General features: G+C 43.8%; 1 protein-coding gene across 1 annotated transcript in view; it reads left to right on the forward strand.

Moving 5' to 3' along the window:
• The window catches only part of LASP1 (LIM and SH3 protein 1), a 60,169-nt gene extending 47,282 nt beyond the window's left edge, over nucleotides 1–12,887 (forward strand). The window contains exons 4-7 of the mRNA XM_044297153.1: nucleotides 770–877; nucleotides 1,198–1,351; nucleotides 3,605–3,723; nucleotides 10,455–12,887. Coding sequence (XP_044153088.1) covers nucleotides 770–877; nucleotides 1,198–1,351; nucleotides 3,605–3,723; nucleotides 10,455–10,628 — 555 coding nt within the window. The 3' untranslated portion in view covers nucleotides 10,629–12,887. The remainder of the gene's footprint in view (nucleotides 1–769; nucleotides 878–1,197; nucleotides 1,352–3,604; nucleotides 3,724–10,454) is intronic.
• The last annotated feature ends 5,875 nt before the right edge of the window (nucleotides 12,888–18,762 follow it).

Genomic DNA, 18,762 nt, shown 5'->3' on the forward strand with positions numbered 1-18,762 from the left:
GGTGTTGCTGTTATGTTTTCCCCTCCATAAGTTTTACAATCACATAGATGAGCAGATTTGTAGGCGGTCGGGCTGAACTAATGGCTCAGAAGATCACATATTTTCGACGACCCCATATGAATGGAGGGCGGCTGTGCATGTGCAGTACGTCCTCCGTTCATTTCCCTGCTCCGTTCTCATTGTAGGTGTAGGTCCCAGAGGTGGGACCCGCACCTGTCAGACAATGGGGGCATATCCTAGCGATATGCCCCCATTGAGATGGTAAGCTGGTCATACACTTTAGATGTATGTCTGCAAATCTACCAATTTTGGCAAGACTGGGCAACCAACTTATGTAGTAGGATCTCCTGATGCTTCCTAAGTGGTAGATATCAGGGGAGAGAAGGTTTGATTATCTTGAATTTCAACATGCCCCAAACTTTTGTTCTTGAAGGCGGGTGAGCTACTGCAAGAGGTGTCCGGCAGTGGCTTACACCCCTGTCCCCATGCAAGCTCAGCCAAGCATGTATGGGCTAGTCAGGATAGCTGTCAGCTGTACAACAGCTCTAGGCTCTCTCCCCCCAATTAACATGCATACTCGGCTGATTGTGCATGCATTCTGAATAGGGCGAGGGGTGAAGGTCGTGGCAATAATCCTCTGTCTATGTACTCTTCTATAGTAGCTTATCTCCCGGAGAACAAAAGGATCTGCAAATGCTTATGGGGTTGGTACATTTTTAGAAGTATTTTTTTTTTTAAAGAAAATAATTTGGTGTTCTCTTCTTTTTAGATTCGTTACAAGGAAGACTTTGAAAAGAATAAAGGCAAGGGGTTTAGTGTGGTGGCCGATACTCCTGAGCTGCAGAGAATTAAGAAGACACAGGACCAGATCAGTAATGTGAGTACAGAGTGGCCCTCACCTGGTGCTCTTAGGCTCGGAGTGAAGTGTACTCGTGGTGAGGCTAACTTTACCAGAGCCCTAACAGTTATCCTATTTCAGGTGGGTCCAGTCACTCTCCAATGGGTTAGTAGTGCTAATACAGTTAATATACATTCTGCCAAACAGTGCACATGTTCATAGCACTCTGCCATAGCAGACACTGTTGGGTCATAGTAGGTTTTCCTGTGCTCAGAAAGCTAAATTGGTTTGTCGATGGAAAATGTTGTGGGACCAGACATGAGAGCTGGGGCAACCCTAAAACTGCTTTCTTCTTGTAGATTAAATATCATGAAGAGTTTGAGAAGAGCCGGATGGGAGGTGTGTCCATTGATTCTGGTGAAATGGAGCGCAGAGGCTCAGACGATGTTGCCAATTACCGCCGACCCCCCTCAGAGAGCATGCAGTCCCATCAGCCCCCGGCCAGTAGCTCAGGTAATCGAATTATAAGCGTATTCGCCCATTCATTGGTTATGTCCTTGAAAAGTCTTCAAGGAATGATTCAGATACTCATCATCCTGTGAATGAGCTCTACCGCCATAAAACCTTTTGTTCTATTATGTGGGTTGATCGTGGATTAAATAAGCTAGTTGGTGTTTACATGCAGTATGTTCTCTGAAGAAGACAGAAAATTGGAAGCATTGCAGAACATAATAGACCCATATGTTGGTCTTGACCTCTGGATGTTTGGGTTTGTCTTGTGACCAGATTGGATATAGATCTATCACATAAGTACATGCCACCATATTGCCGCCACATCGGGGGCTCAGAGCTTGTGGTGTTTGCAGTAAACATGGCCTTGATGTATTGTTATTGGGCGCATATTGTGAAAGGATGGCTGCTGACAGCTATTAACGGGTCATTTTTACGAGGTCCTATATCACCAGATGACTGTGTGGATCAATTCTTTCTTGCTAGCAGTCATAGTAGGTCAGTACAGCGGCTATTAGGTTTGGTACAATGAATGCTTTTCAGGATCAAAATAGTCTATGCATGTATGAACATTGTGATTAGAGTTGTTGCGATACCAAATTTTTGATTCGGTTGCGATACTCTCTACCATTCGATACCACGTGAAAAAAATAAAACGCCAAAAAAGCCACGTGCATTCCGCATTAAAAAAAATGGCGAATTGCGCATTTTTTATTTATTAATTTTTTTTGTTCCGGTGTTCACCACATAGATTTTTTTGGGACGTGGCAATATGTTTATTTATTTATATTTTATATGTTAAATTGAAAAAGGGGGTGATTTATACTTAATATTTTGGTGTTTTTTATTTTAAACTTTTTATTTTTTGTTTTTATTTAATAACTATTCCCCCCCTTAGGGGCTAGAACCTGGGATCTTTTAATCCCTTGTCCTATTCACCCTGATAGAGCTCTATTAGGGTCAATAGGATCTCACACATCTCCCTGCCGCTCTGTGCATAGTGCACACAGCTTCAGGGATGTTACCATGGCAGCCAGGGCTTCAGTAGCTGGGGCTCTGGGGCTTCGATCAGAAACTGCCACTGCCACCATTGAGAAGGGGAGGGGACCCTGTGGCCACTGCCACCAATGATTTTAATACTGGGGGGGGGGGGGGCGCTTTAACCCCTTAGGTGCTGCAGGTGCCTCCTGTATTAAAAGTTAAAGACCACCTTTCATGGGTCCGGACTTTAAGTTAGCAGGCTACATAGAGCGGCCCCCAGGGATCTCCCTGCACTTACTATTTTTCCAGGTCAGTATTTACCATGCAGTGGCCATCAGAAGTCAAACATACAACCAGCCACAGTGCTAGTGTCCAGGATTATAGAAGGGTCTCTTTTAGTACTTGAATTGGGTTAAGCCGCAATACCAGATACAGCCCATGCACAAGAGTGGCGCTGCTTCTGTAAACAAAGCAGAGAGGATGCCGAGGCAGCTCTTTAGCTTAAAGAGGACCTTTCATCAGTCCAAACATTGTGAACTAAGTATGACATATACAGCGGCGCCCAGGGATCTCACTGCACTTACTATTATCCCTTGGTGCCACTCTGTTCTCCCGTTATGTCCTCCGGTATGTTCGGGGACTTGGTTATAGTAGGCGGAGACTTGGGGAACTTGGTTATAGTAGGCGGAGTCTGCCCTTGTTCTGCTGGGTGTCTCCTTCTCCTAGGCTGTAGCGCTGGCCAATCGCAGCGCAGAGCTCACAGCCCGGGAGAGCCTGGGAGAGGAACAGTTTTCCTGGATTATGGTTTTAAGCGGCCCGTGTGTCTTCTGTTCTTCTAGGTTTTAGAGTCTGCATTTATTTTTACAGAAGCAGCGCCACTCTTGTGCATGGGCTGTATCTGGTATTGCGGCTTAACCCAATTCAATTATAAAATAAAAAAAATAAAAAAGAGACCCTTCTATAATCCTGGACATTAGCACTGTGGCTGGTTGTATGTTTGACTTCTGGTGGCCAATGCATGGTAAATACATGGACGGGCTGAATCAGCCAGATTGAGAACTGCTCAGTGTCACTGTTCTCTGGCTAATAAAAATGGTCCTGTGTAAGGGGAGCCATCACGGCGAGGGTGTTATAAGGCACATAGAATGAGATTACGCCTGCATATTCTGCCAGTTGCTTGTAGTTTCCCAGCAGCTGCACATATATACCAGGAGTCTTGGTTTGTCTCAAATGATAAACATTTTAATTTATGTTCTATGTTTTTTTGTCTACTAGCTTATCAACATCAAAGACAACAACAACCGCCGCCGCCGCAGCAACAGCAGCAGCCCAAATACGGTTACCATGAGCCAGCAGCACCTGTGGCTACTCAGCATAGCGCCTCAGCAGGAGGGGTGAGCTCACTTTGTCATTGATACTATTGCCATTGAGTATTGCCATTCTGTATGTAGATTTGGTGGGAAATAATAGGTCATTGGAAAGTGCTGGCATCACGTATTTCCTGTGAGATCTCAGCCTTCAGTTTGGTTTCCTCAATTGTATTATTCTTTGCTTCACTGTAGTTAAAGTGGTTCTCCGGGAATTACAAAAATAAAATTACTGAAAATACTTAAATATTACTTTATTATAAGTATGTTTACAAATACAGTCATGTGAAAAAATTAGGACACCCTTTGAAAGCATGTGGTTTTTTGTAACATTTTTAATAAAAGGTTATTTCATCTCCGTTTCAACAATACAGAGAGATTAAAGTAATCCAACTAAACAAAGAAAACTGAAGAAAAGTCTTTTCAAGATCTTCTGTAAATGTCATTCTACAAAAATGCCTATTCTAACTGAGGAAAAAGATAGGACACCCTTGCCCCTAATAGCGAGTGTTACCTCCTTTGGCTGAAATAACTGCAGTGAGACGGTTCTTGTAGCCATCTACCAGTCTTCGACATCGGTCTGAGGAAATTTTACCCCACTCCTCAATGCAGAACTTTTTCAGCTGTGAGATGTTTGAGGGGTTTCTTGCACGTACAGCCCTTTTCAAGTCACCCCACAGCATCTCAATGGGATTCAAATCTGGACTTTGACTTGGCCATTCCAGGACTCTCCATTTCTTCTTTTTCAGCCAATCTTTGGTTGATTTACTAGTATGTTTTGGGTCATTGTCATGTTGCATGGTCCAGTTCCGCTTCAGCTTTAATTTTCTAACTGATGGTCTCACATGTTCTTCAAGCACCTTCTGATACACAGTAGAATTCATCGTGGATTCTATGATGGTGAGCTGACCAGGTCCTGCTGCAGCAAAGCAGCCCCAAACCATGACACTTCCACCTCCATGCTTCACAGTTGGTATGAGGTTCTTTTCTTGGAATGCTGTGTTTGGTTTACGCCAAACATGTCCTCTGCTGTTGTGTCCAAATAATTCAATTTTGGACTCATCTGTCCAAAGAACATTATTCCAGAAGTCCTGGTCTTTGTCAACTTTATCTCTGGCAAATGTCAGTCTGGCCTCGATGTTTCTCTTGGAAAGCAAAGGTTTCCTCCTTGCACACCTCCCATGCAAGTTAAACTTGTACAGTCTCTTTCTGATTGTAGAGGCATGTACTTCTACATCAACAGTAGCCAGAGCCTGCTGTAGTTCTCGAGATGACACTTTAGGGTTTTTGGAGACCTCTTTTAGCATCTTGCAGTCTGCTCTTGGGGTGAACTCGCTGGGGCGACCAGTCCTGGGCATGTTGGCAGTTGTTTTGAAAGCCCTCCACTTGTAGACTATCTTCCGGACAGTGGAATGGCTGATTTCAAAATCTTTTGAGATCTTTTTAAATCCCTTCCCAGACTCATAGGCTGCTACAATCTTTTTTCTGAAGTCCTCTGACAGCTCTTTTGCTCTCACCATGGTGCTCACTCTCACTTCAACAGTCAGGAGCACACCAAACTAAATGTCTGAGGTTTAAATAGGGCAAGCCTCATTCAACATGCAGAGTAACGATCTACTAATTATGTGCACCTGGTGTGATATACCTGTGTGAGATCTGAGCCAATTTAAGAGGGAATACATGTGAGGGTGTCCTATCTTTTTCCTCAGTTAGAATAGGCATTTTTGTAGAATGACATTTACAGAAGATCTTGAAAAGACTTTTCTTCAGTTTTCTTTGTTTAGTTGGATTACTTTAATCTCTCTGTATTGTTGAAACGGAGATGAAATAACCTTTTATTAAAAATGTTACAAAAAACCACATGCTTTCAAAGGGTGTCCTAATTTTTTCACATGACTGTACATTTCATTAGTTTATTTCTTGTTTTGCCAAGGGAGCAATCATCAGGAAAAATAAAATGGCCACATCCTAGTAGTGCACACAAAACCTGTCCTAATCACACAGGAGGACAAGTTACTTCACACCATTGAGCTAAACTGCCTCATCATCCTCTCTGCTCTGCTTGTCAGGAATTATGATTCTAATAAGCTCTTCAGCAGCAGCCCTTGTATGCAGTCTCCATTACCACAGCCCCACTCCTGTCCTGTCCATCCTTTCACTACTTCATGTCTCCTCATGATCTCCTTTCCTACAGATATTCAGCTGAAGATCTTATCAGCTGTATTCAGGGCCATAATCCCTGACAAACAAAGCAGAGAGGATGCCGAGGCAGCTCTTTAGCTTAAAGAGGACCTTTCATCAGTCCAAACATTGTGAACTAAGTATGACATATACAGCGGCGCCCAGGGATCTCACTGCACTTACTATTATCCCTTGGTGCCACTCCGTTCTCCCGTTATGTCCTCCGGTATGTTCGGGGACTTGGTTATAGTAGGCGGAGACTTAGGACTCTTGGTTATAGTAGGCGGAGACTTGGGGAACTTGGTTATAGTAGGCAGAGTCTGCCCTTGTTCTGCTGGGCGTCTCCTTCTCCTAGGCTGTAGCGCTGGCCAATCGCAGCGCAGAGCTCACAGCCTGGGAGAGGTTTTTTCTCCCAGGCTGTGAGCTCTGCGATGCGATTGGCCAGTGCTACAGCGCCCTAGGCCCAGCAGAACAAGGGCAGTCTCTTCCTACTATAACCAAGTCCCCGAACATACCGGAGGACATAACGGAAGAACGGAGCTGCGCCCAGGGATAATAGTAAGTGCAGTGAGATCCCTGGGCGCAGCTGTATATGTCATGATACTTAGTTCACAATGTTTGGACCAATGAAAGGTCCTCTTTAATGTTGTGAACTGAAGTTAGGACGGGCTCACATCACCATTTAGTTTTCCGTTCTTCTGATTCATCAGAACAACAGAAAAATGGACCCTGTATTTTAAGCATCCCAGGGCTCTAGACAGAAAAAAAATCAAGGAGCCATTGGCTCCTAACCTGAAAAATGTAGTCGCCAAATTTAAATTTTTTGTTGCCAAATTTAAAATACATATAATTACGGTATAATAAAAAGAAATATATACATGTCTTACCTAGGGTTGTCACGATACCATAAAGTATTGTGATACTCGATACCACGTGAAAAAAAATAAAACACCAAAAAAGCCGCGTGCATTCCACATTATATGGAAAGTCTGGACCATAATACAACAGTCCGATCCTAATTTTTGTCGGGACAAGGTGACCAAAAAATGGCAAATTGCACTTTTTGTTTTTTCTGTTACGGCGTTCACCGCATAGGAGATATTTTTAAATATTTTAATAGTTTGCACTTTTTTGGGTATGGCGATATAAAATATATAAACAATAAATAAATATTACATATGTAAAATTGGGAAAGGGGGTGATTTAAACTTTAATATTTAGGTGTTTTTTTATTTTATTTTTTTAACCTTTTTATTTTATTTTTTACTAGGGGCTTTTCCTGGGATCTCTTCATCCCTTTTCCTATTCACCCTTTATTCTACTTTATATTACTGGGGTTTGGGGGGGGGGGGGGGGGGGGGGGGCGGCTATGCGCCACCAATGAATATAGTTTATGCCTGATTAAAACCGCAGGCTGCTGGTGCCGGCCATATCCCATACCCGGCTTCTATGACTGCGCGCTGCGATCCGCCGCAATTAATCCCTCAGGTGCCGGCTTAATAATAGGGGCGGATCGCAGTGTGCCGTCATAGAGGCTGGGTGCCGGGTATGGGATATGGCCAACACCAGCAGCTTGCGTTTGTATTCAGGCATAAACTATATTCATTGGTGGCGCAGTGGCCACAGCCCCTCCCCTCCTCCTCCCTGCTATCAGTCCATTGGTGGCAGCGGCGGTACAGGGGGGAGGCACTGCCTCCTTCTCCCCTGTGCTGCTGAGGAGAACATGGCACGCGCTGACAGCAGCGCGTGCCATGTCAGTTTAACTTGTGTGTTAAAGAGGCAGAGCAGCGGAGGGTCTAGGCGCAAATGGCGACAAGACTACAAAGTCTTGTCGCCATTTTGCAATTCTAAGTCGCATTGGCGACCATTTTGGTCGCCATCTGGAGCCCTGCATTCCTTATGCTCAGTTATGCACATTTGGCATCCATTTTAGCAATTCCCATCTGAGATCCGTTATTTTAGACGGAAAAATAAGTCCTGAATGTAGGACTTTTTCTCGTCTAAAATAAGACAGAAATGGCTAAAACAGATGCAAAATGTGCATAACTGAGCATAACGGATGCTCAAACTACAGGATCTGTTTCTTTTTTTATTTTTCTGTTCTTCTGACTGATCAGAAGAACAGAAAACTAAATGTTGATGTAAACCCAGCCTAACTTGTCCTGCTGTGTGATTAGGAAAGGTTCTGTGTGTACTAATAGGACGGCGGCCATTCTATTTCCCCTGATGATTGCTACCCACACAAAACAAACCACTATAAGTAATGAAATGTATTTGGGAATATATTTATAATAAAGTAATATTTAAGTATTTTCAGTTATTGAATTCCCGGAGAACCCCTTTGACTATAGTGAAGCAGAGAATAATACAATTGAGGAAGCCAAACTAAAGGTTTTATTTTTTCTTGGACCACAAATTACTCATCCGAGTAGCATGGTCCTATTTATTATGATCCTTAGTGATGCCAACTCCTGTACAAATAGCATACTATACAGAATCTATCAGATTACAATTGATCAGGAGCGTTGTTAGGGTCTCAAAAGATCCGGCGCCCAAGCACCAATGCATATGGCCCAATTCTCTAAGTTGAACATTCCCCCCCCCCCCTGCAAACACTAGCACTGAAGATATTTTACTGTACTTGCTATACAGCAGCACATACCTCTCACATCCAGGGCCTCCCAGGTGACGTCTCCTCTGATGTACATCTTCTCTGTCATCATCTTCTCCATTCGGATCTTAGCTTCCTTACTTTTCTGTACCCCCAAATACTATCCTCAAGAAAAATGAGTGCCCCCCATAGTAACGGTACTCCTCATAGTCCCACCAATAGTAATTCCCTTCTAGAATGCTCTTATTAGTAATACTGGACCCAACAGTAATAATGCTCCACAAGACTGCCTCCATTAGTAGAAGAGCCCTCCAGTATGAATAATACCCTCACAGATACTCCAGTAGAAATAATGCCCCCTATTGTTCCCCCAGTGGTAATAAAGCTCTCTACAGACCCCTCAGTAGTAATAAGGCCCCCATAGTGCTCTTATTAGAAATAAAGCGGATCCCTCCTATAGAGCCCCTAGTAGTAATAAGAACGCCTTATGTTCCCTGAATTTAAAATCCCCCCACAGTGCCCCTAGTATTTATACTGCCCCCTACTGTTATAATGCTCACCCTGAAGCGCCCCAAGTATTTATAATGCCGCCTGCAGTGCCCCCTGTAGTTATATTGCCCCCTACTGTTATAATGCTCGCCCTGAAGCGCCCCAAATATTTATAATACCACCTGCAGTGCCCACTGTAGTTATATTCCTCTGTTTAGTGTCCTCAGAAATTCTAATTCCTCAGCACCTCCGCCATACAGTCCCATGTAAATAACACTATTTCCCTCCCTCAGTCATAGAGTCCCATATGAATACCATCACACCATCTATCCAGCCCCCTCCAATATTCAGTCCCATGTAAATAACATCACCTCCTCAATATTCAGTCCCATATAAATAACATCACTCCCTCCCCCAGCCACCTCCAACATGCAGTCCCATGTAAATAACATTACCCCTTAACATTCAATACCATGTAAATAATATCACTGTCTTACTACAGTTGCCTTCAACATGCAGTCCCATATAAATAACATCACCCTACCCCAGCTACTTCCAAATTTCAGTCCCATGTAATTAACGTCACTCCACCTCACTGTTCCATGTAAATAACTTCCCTCCCTTCAGCCCTAACATACAGTCCCAGTTAAAGAGGACCTTTCACTAGAATAAAAAATCTAAACTAAGCATACAGACATGGAGAGCGGCGCCCAGGGATCTCCCTGCACTTACTATTATCCCTGGGCGCCGCTCTGTTCTCCCGGTATAGGCTCTGGTATCTTCATATGTTCGGCTCAACTGGGTGGAGTCTGCCGGCGTCTTTCTCCCAGGCTGTAACGCTGGCCAATCGCAGTGCTCAGCTCATAGCCTGACAGGTTTTTTTTTTCTCTCGGGCTATGAGCTGAACACTGCGATTGGCCAGCACTCCAGCCTGGGAGAAGGAGACGCCGGCAGGCTCCACCCAGTTGAGCCAAACATATGAAGATACCAGAGCCTATACCAGGAGAACGGAGCGCTGTCCTCTCCTGCACTCTGCTGAGCTGTCCTCTCCTGCACTGGTGACATCATCCCAGGTCCTTTTCAGCTACTGCATTTAAAACTGATCACATGACCTGTGAGGTCATCACAGGTCCTTCAGCTCTTGCAGTGCATTAGAAATGCTTATTTCCAGCACCCTCTATACACTTTGACTGATCTTGCAGCTCAGCCACATTTTATTAAAAAAAACCTGAGTTGCAATACCAGATCCAACCTAAGGACACGAGTGATGCTGTTTTTCTAATCTTGAACAACCCCTTTAAGACAAGGCAACAACGCTCCATGTGAAAAACTCATCCCTGTCATTATTGATGCAGTAATGTATGTCCATTCAATAACCGGCATCCTGGCCAGACTGGTTGCATATAGTCCTGTGTATTAATAACTTGCAAGTGCATTATGGGTAATTAAATGAGCTGCTTCCTTTTTTGATTGACAGAAGCGCTACAGAGCCGTGTATGATTACTCCGCAGCAGATGAAGACGAAGTTTCCTTCCAGGATGGTGACACTATTATCAATGTGCAGCAGATTGATGATGGATGGATGTATGGAACCGTGGAGCGCACAGGGGAGACGGGCATGCTTCCTGCCAATTACGTTGAAGCCATCTGATTGGGAGAACTCGCCTCATCTCTCTTTCTCACACAATCATGAAGCATTCCAGTGCAGCCCTGTCTCAGCTTTGGGAATGGTGGTCTCCACCTCTCCCTGCGTCAGCATTCTTTTAAACCCTCTTTGCTGCCCTCTGGCGCCAGAAGATAAAAATGACCTCTTCCTTCATCTTACACTGTAGTAACTGGAGGGAGCACATTGAGGAGATAGCTCCCACTTTTCTTCCCCCTCTGTTTTGTCTGATTGTCTATGCGCTTTGCACTGGTATCATTTTTTTTTTTTATCTTAAGGAAAGGCCTTTATTCCTAATATTCTCAGTACCGGTAATTTGTGGCCTACTTCCAGATTAATTCGTTGGAATCTACTTGCTTCGTTCAGTTTATAATGTAATCCTCAGTTAGTAACGGTTTTGTTTTTTTGTGACAAATTGTTACCATCCTATTTTTTAGTTTTTTTTATATCTGAAATTCTGATGCATAGTATGGAAAATATGGCAGGGCTGTATCTGTTCTGCTAACCGCACTTGACAAGTCATTGCATTTCCTCATTTTTTTTGTCCTTGTTCTGGTATCACATCCTTGTGCGAGTTCTTCCATATGTACTGCAGACTCCAGTGATAAGTAACAGGTGTATACACATCATCAATTTATAGCAGAAAGAACACCCTCGCTATTGAGGACAGTTTTCTTAAAGCAGTCCTTGAGGCAACCATTAATCTTTCCAGATATGTGCCATTTTATTTCAGAAAATACTATAAAATCTATATAGAGCTCAACTGATTTAGTAAACAGCTTGAAAGATTTAATTATAATATTCTACCTTTCCTTCACTCTTTCTTTCCCTCTCTTTCACATCTCAGTATATTTTATACATATATATGTATATTTTCCCATTAGGTTTTTTTGAATGTCACCTTAGAATTTAGGGCCTTAGTTAATAACAGTCGGTGAATATTAAAGGGACAATAGAAAGTCTCCATTTTCAATAACAAGTATTTCACGTGTAGGCCCTCAGCGTGTGTCTTCTCAATGGCAGCTGCCCGGGAAACAGCTGTGGTGTAGCTTACAAAGGTTTTTTTAGTGGTTGAGAACAGAGAGATAATTTTCCCCATTTCTCCAGTGCCCAGCCTCTCCCTTCCATCCCAGAGATGAGTAATGCAGGTTCTGATCACCCTTACCGATGAATGACTGAGGTAACCACGATTAGGCCTTCTTCTATATCATAGAGTTGAGTAATGCAGGTGCTGATCACCCTTACTGATAAATGACTGGGGTAACCACGATTAGCCCTTCTTCTATATCATAGGCGTTATGACCTTTGTCTCATGAAGAACTCGGGCAGTCTTCTGGTGCTGACATTCAACCAAATGCATCTTGAGCCAAATGTCTTCTGCCCTTTCCTTTGTCTGCCTTATTTGCTTCTGCTTAACCCCCTCATGCACAGGCAGGTTGTGTTGTGTTGAGGGCACATCTTCACTTGAGTCCTGGTTCTGCACATGCTCTCCTCCTCCTTGGGATACACCTCCTTCAGTAAGGAGTAGGTAGATTCCCACATGTGGTGATTTGTAATGTCCGAGACCAAGCACAACTAATTTCAATCTTCCTAAGGTCACGTTTCTGTAAAGCACAATTAGAAGAGCAAAAAAGTAACTGGAACTTAATGTGAATTCGGAGTAAGAGATGAGAAAGTCCGCAAAACTGTAAGAACACTTCATACATTCCTATACTGAGCAGCATAACATCTTTACCATCAGTTGAGGTGCCATAGGAAACATGGAAACAGGAAATTCCTGTAGAGGCATGCAGCCTCATTATACATATTATAAGCTTACTGGCAAAAGTTGGGTAGGTAGGTCCCCCCCCACCTTCCCACATCCAAAAAAAGGACCAAGAAAGAAATTCTTTACTCTTACAGGGAAGGGGTTAATATCTATTCAGTTCATTTCTAACTGGACCAAACACATTCCTCCCTTTCCATTATTCAGTGCACTTTCACTGTAACCCAGTGCGGAATAGGGGAGAACAGATAAGACACCCCTCCCAGTCACCCTCCCTCCGCAGCCTTACTGTCTTGTGTACATGTCAATCATCCTTTGTCATCATTTTTATTTTTTATAGTTTGTTATTGTTACACCCCAGCTAGGAAACCTTTGTATCAAATTGCTTGGGCCTATAATCATTTAGAAAATAAATAAATCATGCAGCTACCAAGAAAAGCTTTCTCGGTTTACTTAAATTTAAAATAAAAATATCATTTTTACCTGTGACTTTACTGTGTTTTATTTTTACAGCATTTGTTATGGATCAGCGTACTGCATTTCCCCCCCTTCTAGTCTGGATGTAAATCTTTCATTTTGCTTGTCGCATACAATCAGGTTTCAGAGACCCATTGGAACATGAAAGCATCCTCGCTGGTTGCTATGAGTCACTTCTTCATTTTTCCTCTACACAGGCATAGTGGGTATTCTGGTTAAGAAATGTTCAGCCTCACTTGACAGGAAACATGTTATCACTTACTAATAGTGATTGTTTATCTGTAATGCCACAATTTCTTGCACTCCATCGTGGTCATGTGACCTTTTCCCACTGTGGTGCTTCCCTATCCCGATGACATCATGTCTACATCTGAGGCGTGGTGATGCTTGTATGGTCTGCCCCTGTAGACACAACAATGACCTTGCCTCTGAGGGTGGTGTTCTCATTCTCCAGGACCCTGCCCTGCAGATGTGATGTCAGCAATGATGCTGTGTTTTAGGGTAGGGTTTGTCCAGCAGGGCTTCAAGCAGGCTTGGATATGTGATGTTTGAGCTAGGAGGGGAAGGAGAGACAGGAGACCTGATTCTACAGATACTCCCCATGATATTCAAACTTAAGAAAAAAAAGAGGCAGAGCTCAAATCATTAACCTTAAAAATTAACTTTTATTGAATAGTACTCGTGTTTCTCCGAAAATAAGACAGGGTCTTATATTATTTTTTTCTCCAAAAAAAGGGTTAGGGCTTATTATTGGGGTAGAGCTTATTTTGGCTCCATGAACATATTTTATATAGACACATGCCAATTACAGAACAGTCCCTGTACAGTGTTTATATTAAATATGACTATAACACCCCTCATCCATAGGAATGCACCCATATACTGCAGTACATGGGCGCTTTCCTATGGATGAGGTGGGTTATAGTCATATTTGCCACACATTTTTTTTATTCTGGTACCGTATATTGCCTCTGAGCTGTCCTTACCCAAGGGACCTAGGCAGCAATCTACGGTACCAGGGAGAGCAGATACGGCACGGGAGAGATGTAGGGAGCTCCTCCAGGCAGAAGAGAGGAGAAGGAGATCCTCCTGCTGCCTCCTTCATGTAAGTAAGAACGGCTGGCGGCAGTACAGGGCATACAGAGAAGTCGACCAACGTGAAAGTGAAGCGTGGGCTGCTGGCATAATTTAGCTTTAGTGAAGCCCCCCGCCCGTCAGGTGCTGCTTAGTGCCACAATGTATGTGTGGGCTGGCGGCTTCGCTGAAGGCTAATTCACTAAAGCCTGCGCTGCCCGCCCACAGTTTCATGGCAGCTCAGGAGCCATTAGTGAGCGCTCCTGAGTTGCTGCAGCCCGCACATTTCTCCCACCTTCCCTTTATATAAAATACGTCTGTATCTAGGGCTGCGGTCCGCAATGCACGAACACCCACCGTGGGGCAGCCGCAGCAGATCGCTGACCCATTCACTTTAACGGGTCCGCGATCCGGCCGTTCCGCAAAAAGGACATGGGGTAGAGTGCTGGTTTGCAGAGTGCGATTGCATTTGTGTTTTTGCGTTTGTATCTGTATTTCGCCATAGCAATGTGCACCTGCATAGGGTTGTGCTGACTGAACCCCCCACATTTTTTTCTAATTAATACATGAGTTATGTGACTCTATATGTACTATAGAATAAAAATACATTTTTATGGTTAATGGATTGAGCTCTGCCCCTTTTTAAAGTTTAAATACAATTATGGAGAGGGGAGTACTAACATGGTGAAGTTAGTTTAAAAAGGACTATTTGTAATATAGATACACTCAGAATTTCATCATATGACTTGTATAATGGAGTATATTGGTGTATAGCGGTTGAATGCTGGCATTCTCTTTTATTGTGTAACCAGAAAACCCCTTTTATCTCCTCACGTTTTGGCCTCTATCAGTTGTCATACATGGGACTATTTGTGTTTGTTAAAAATATTTGTAGTCAATGTGTGCACCTTCCCTCTGCTGCAGATTACACATGCAGTAAAGATGACCACTAAGTGGTTGTCAGCTTTCCTTACTGTGTAGCTGTTCTGCTTGCATTGAGACATGACATGTCTGGAGCACACACTGTGGATGTCAGCAACTTTTCCTCAACCACTAAGCTGGTGGTTTTACACACATTATATTAAGGTTATTTTTTTTTTCCATAGCAAATAAACAGTGCATACTAACATTACAAGCACATCTCCAAGCTGACTTTACACAATTGGTAGAGGAAGCATAATCTGAATGTATGCTACTGCTTCTCTGTAGTTGCTATGGTTACAATAGCATACAATAAAGTTGACCACCAGAGGGAGTACTATATTCTTGTCAGCCATTGCAGCCTTACATGTATGCAGCATGTGCATAAAGACCTCCACAGTGAAGCTACGGTCAGATGACAGAATTCACAGAGCTCTGCAGGATGGTGGCATGAACCATTTGAGGCTGTTAAATAATGGTAATGGCTAAATCATCCTGTCTATAAAACTATATGATTGGAGCATAGCCGCTGACAAGAATGCATTGTGCAAACCACAGACACATTCAGGTTTACAATATGATCCAATAGGCATAAATAATTAAACGGTAGCCGTCAGGCACGTAACTTGAAGCTTCTTGATGGTCATCAATAATAGGGCCTACCGTGGGTCATTTATTACACTGGTGTCTCCTAGTGTGGGAGAGGGGCCTGGATGAGACTGTTACCTGTAATGGCAGCCTCCGTGAACATGCATCATTTTACACTATATACTGTATATAGATGTGTGTGTGTGTGTATGTATATATATATATATATATATATATATATATATATACATATTATATAAAGCTGAGTGTATGTATGTCCGTAAAGGAATCCGCACCGTCACATTTACAATCACAATATTTTGCACAGCCGCCTCCTGTGACTCGGGAAACATCATAGACTATGTTTTGAGTGGAAATGTTGACCCCGTGCTTTACAATTATTTGACAAAAAATAAGCTTAGTAACCTAACCGCCAAACTACAAGAGCTGTTGGCAGTTAGCCTGGATATTCATCAGGTTGCATATAGCAACCAGTCACAGCTCAGTTTCTATTTTGCTACTCATCAATATGAGCTCTGATTGGCTGCTATAAGCAACAAAGGACATTCAATTGCGACACTTAGCCAACGTTGTTGTAGAGGCTGATGTGACTCGCATAACTTTAAGTGTATACTAATTCTGTGGGGTTTTATATACTGTCAATTAAAGACAATAATGCCCCGCAGTGGAGGTCTTTGTAAGGGGGAGTTTGGTTTAGGAGCAGAAGGCTGAGCAGAAAGAGCCAATTATGAAATTCCTCTGGTTTACGCTAATTGCACACCACCGTATCCACAAAATACGGATACCTTCCATGTACAGTCATTATTTCCATTTCATCATCATGATGGCCACACAGGAGGTTGACCCATGACCTCTGTAGGGGCAAGAACAGAGAAGAGGTTAAATTGCCCTCTCCCACCTCCATGTCCCTACTGAGGCCAGGGGCAGAGAAGAGTCTCCCTGCGTGTCAGGGAGATGAAGAGGAAACTATCCCTGTGCTTTTTTATTTTTACTTTATTAGGATGTCCGAGGGCGGTATCCTACCTTAGCTCCAGCGGGAGCTCCCCAGCCCGCCAGCGGCCGAGTGCTTATGCTGGGCTGGGGGGTATCGGGAGGACCCGTTCCGGTTCATCCGGAGCCTGCTCCCGGGCCGCATGATTCCTCTTCTCCCCCGGTGGGGCGGCCAGTGGAGCGTCTATTATTGAGGACGTCACTTCCGGGTCCCGGGTCATGTGACCAACCCGGAAGTCTTCATGGACTGGACGGAGCGGTATATGAAGCGGGCAAGCCATGGCAGACGCTGATCTGAGGTCTGAGTAAGTACCGGTTATTCCACTGGCACCCCCAGCATGTCGGGTCCTGAGCTGCAGGTTTCTTTGGAGCCTGATGCCCCCTTACCGCCTCCCGTAAGTTCCCCTGGTGGGGCCCCTATTACCTAAATTGCTTAATTTGCTTGGTAATCATCACGGCTTCCCTGACGGCTCTCCTCCATTTTTATTTTTGCATATCCCCAGGTTAAGGAGGCTCAGAAAAAGATTAAAAAGCCTTCCCGCTGCTCAAAAAAGTTACCTGAGGGATATGCAAAAAAGTTGTGCAAAGACTGTATTTCGGATGTAATCCGCCAAGAACAGCCCTCTCTTATGGAAAGCATCCGTTCGGTGTTTCAGGAGAAGCTGAGAGCCGCCAGGTCCAGGGTACCTGATCCACAACCTCAACCAGCTAAACGGCTGAGGATAAGAGATTTTTCTTCTTCGGATTCGGACATGGAGGATGAGGCCTCCTCCTCCAGACCGTGGGAGGAGGACGCCTCCCTTTCCGAAGGAGAAATTTTCAGAAAGTGATAGGAAATTCAATTTTTCTGCTATGGAGATGCACGGCCTATTAAAAGCAGTTCGTGCCACCATGGGGATTGAGAAGCCCCCTACAACTCATTCCATCCAGGACAAAATGTTCAGGGGGCTAAGAGTAAAAAGGGCAATGGTATTTCCCATAAATGAGAACATCAGAGACATGGTGTTGGAAGAATGGTCCAAACCGGAGAAAAGATTGGGAATATCCAAAGAATTCAAAAACCGTTTAGTCTTTGATCCATCTCAGTCTAAACTGTTTGATGAAACCCAAAAAATAGACGTCCAGGTGGCTAAAGTTAATAAGACTGCTTTGCCATTTGAAGACGCTGCTCAGCTTAAAGACACCATGGAACGCAAAGCGGACGCCCTTCTAAGAAAATCATGGGAGGCATTCATGTACGGGCTCAAAACGAAAATAGCTGCCACGTCTGTGGCCAGATCCATGTTTCTGTGGTTGAACGAATTGGAGAATCACTTAAGGAACAGAACTTCTAGGGAAGAAATCCTTCAGTCTTTACCATTACTAAAATATGCTACAGGGTTTTTAGCTGACGCCTCGGCCGAATCCATTAGATTCAGCGCCAGGGATGCGGGTTTATCTAATGCTGCTCGTTGAGCGCTATGGATGAAGTCCTAGTCTGGGGACAAAGCCTCAAAGATGAAGCCCTGTTCTATCCCCTTCTCAGGGGAATACGTATTTGGCCCTGTCTTAGACAAAATCCTAGAGAAGGCTGAGGATAAAAAAAAGGGCTTCCCAGAAGATAGACCCTATAGAAGGAACCAGTCCTTTCGTCCTTACACCAGCCAGAACAGGTCCTATAAGAGCAAGGGCAAATCAGGCTGCTGGGCCTACCCTAAAGGGTGTAAATGTAGGGGATTCCTTTTCAAACCCCAGACTAAGTCTGACGATAAGCAATGACGCCAATGTTGGGGGGGAGACTGAGAGATTTCCTCGGCCCCTGGGAGAAGATAACAAAGAATCCCTGGGCTCTGGAAATCATTCGGTCAGGATACAAAATAGAGTTCACTTCCATCCCCCCAACAAAATTCGTCATCACAAACGTAGGCTCCAGAAATTCCAGACAAAACATTCTTTCAGGAGTCCAAGAACTAGTGGAAAAAGGAGTGGTTGTTCCAGTCCCAGTTTCCCAATTAAAACAGGGATACTTTTCGACTTTATTTCTAGTAAGAAAGAAAGAAGGATCATTTCGCACGATAATAAATCTGAAGTACTTGAACAAATTTATCCTATACAGGAAATTCAAGATGGAATCCCTGAAGTCGGTAATCCCCCTGATAAATATGGGAGCAGTTATGTGCTGCTTTAAGGGATGCATATTATCATGTCCCAATCCATCCAAACCATCAAAAATTCCTGCGATTCGCAGTTCAGGACTCACACTACCGGATCCTTCACTTCCAGTTCACAGCCCTCCCATTCGGGATC

The sequence above is a fragment of the Bufo gargarizans genome, chromosome 6 (genome assembly GCF_014858855.1).
Source record: "Bufo gargarizans isolate SCDJY-AF-19 chromosome 6, ASM1485885v1, whole genome shotgun sequence".
In the NCBI taxonomy this organism is placed as follows: domain Eukaryota; kingdom Metazoa; phylum Chordata; class Amphibia; order Anura; family Bufonidae; genus Bufo; species Bufo gargarizans.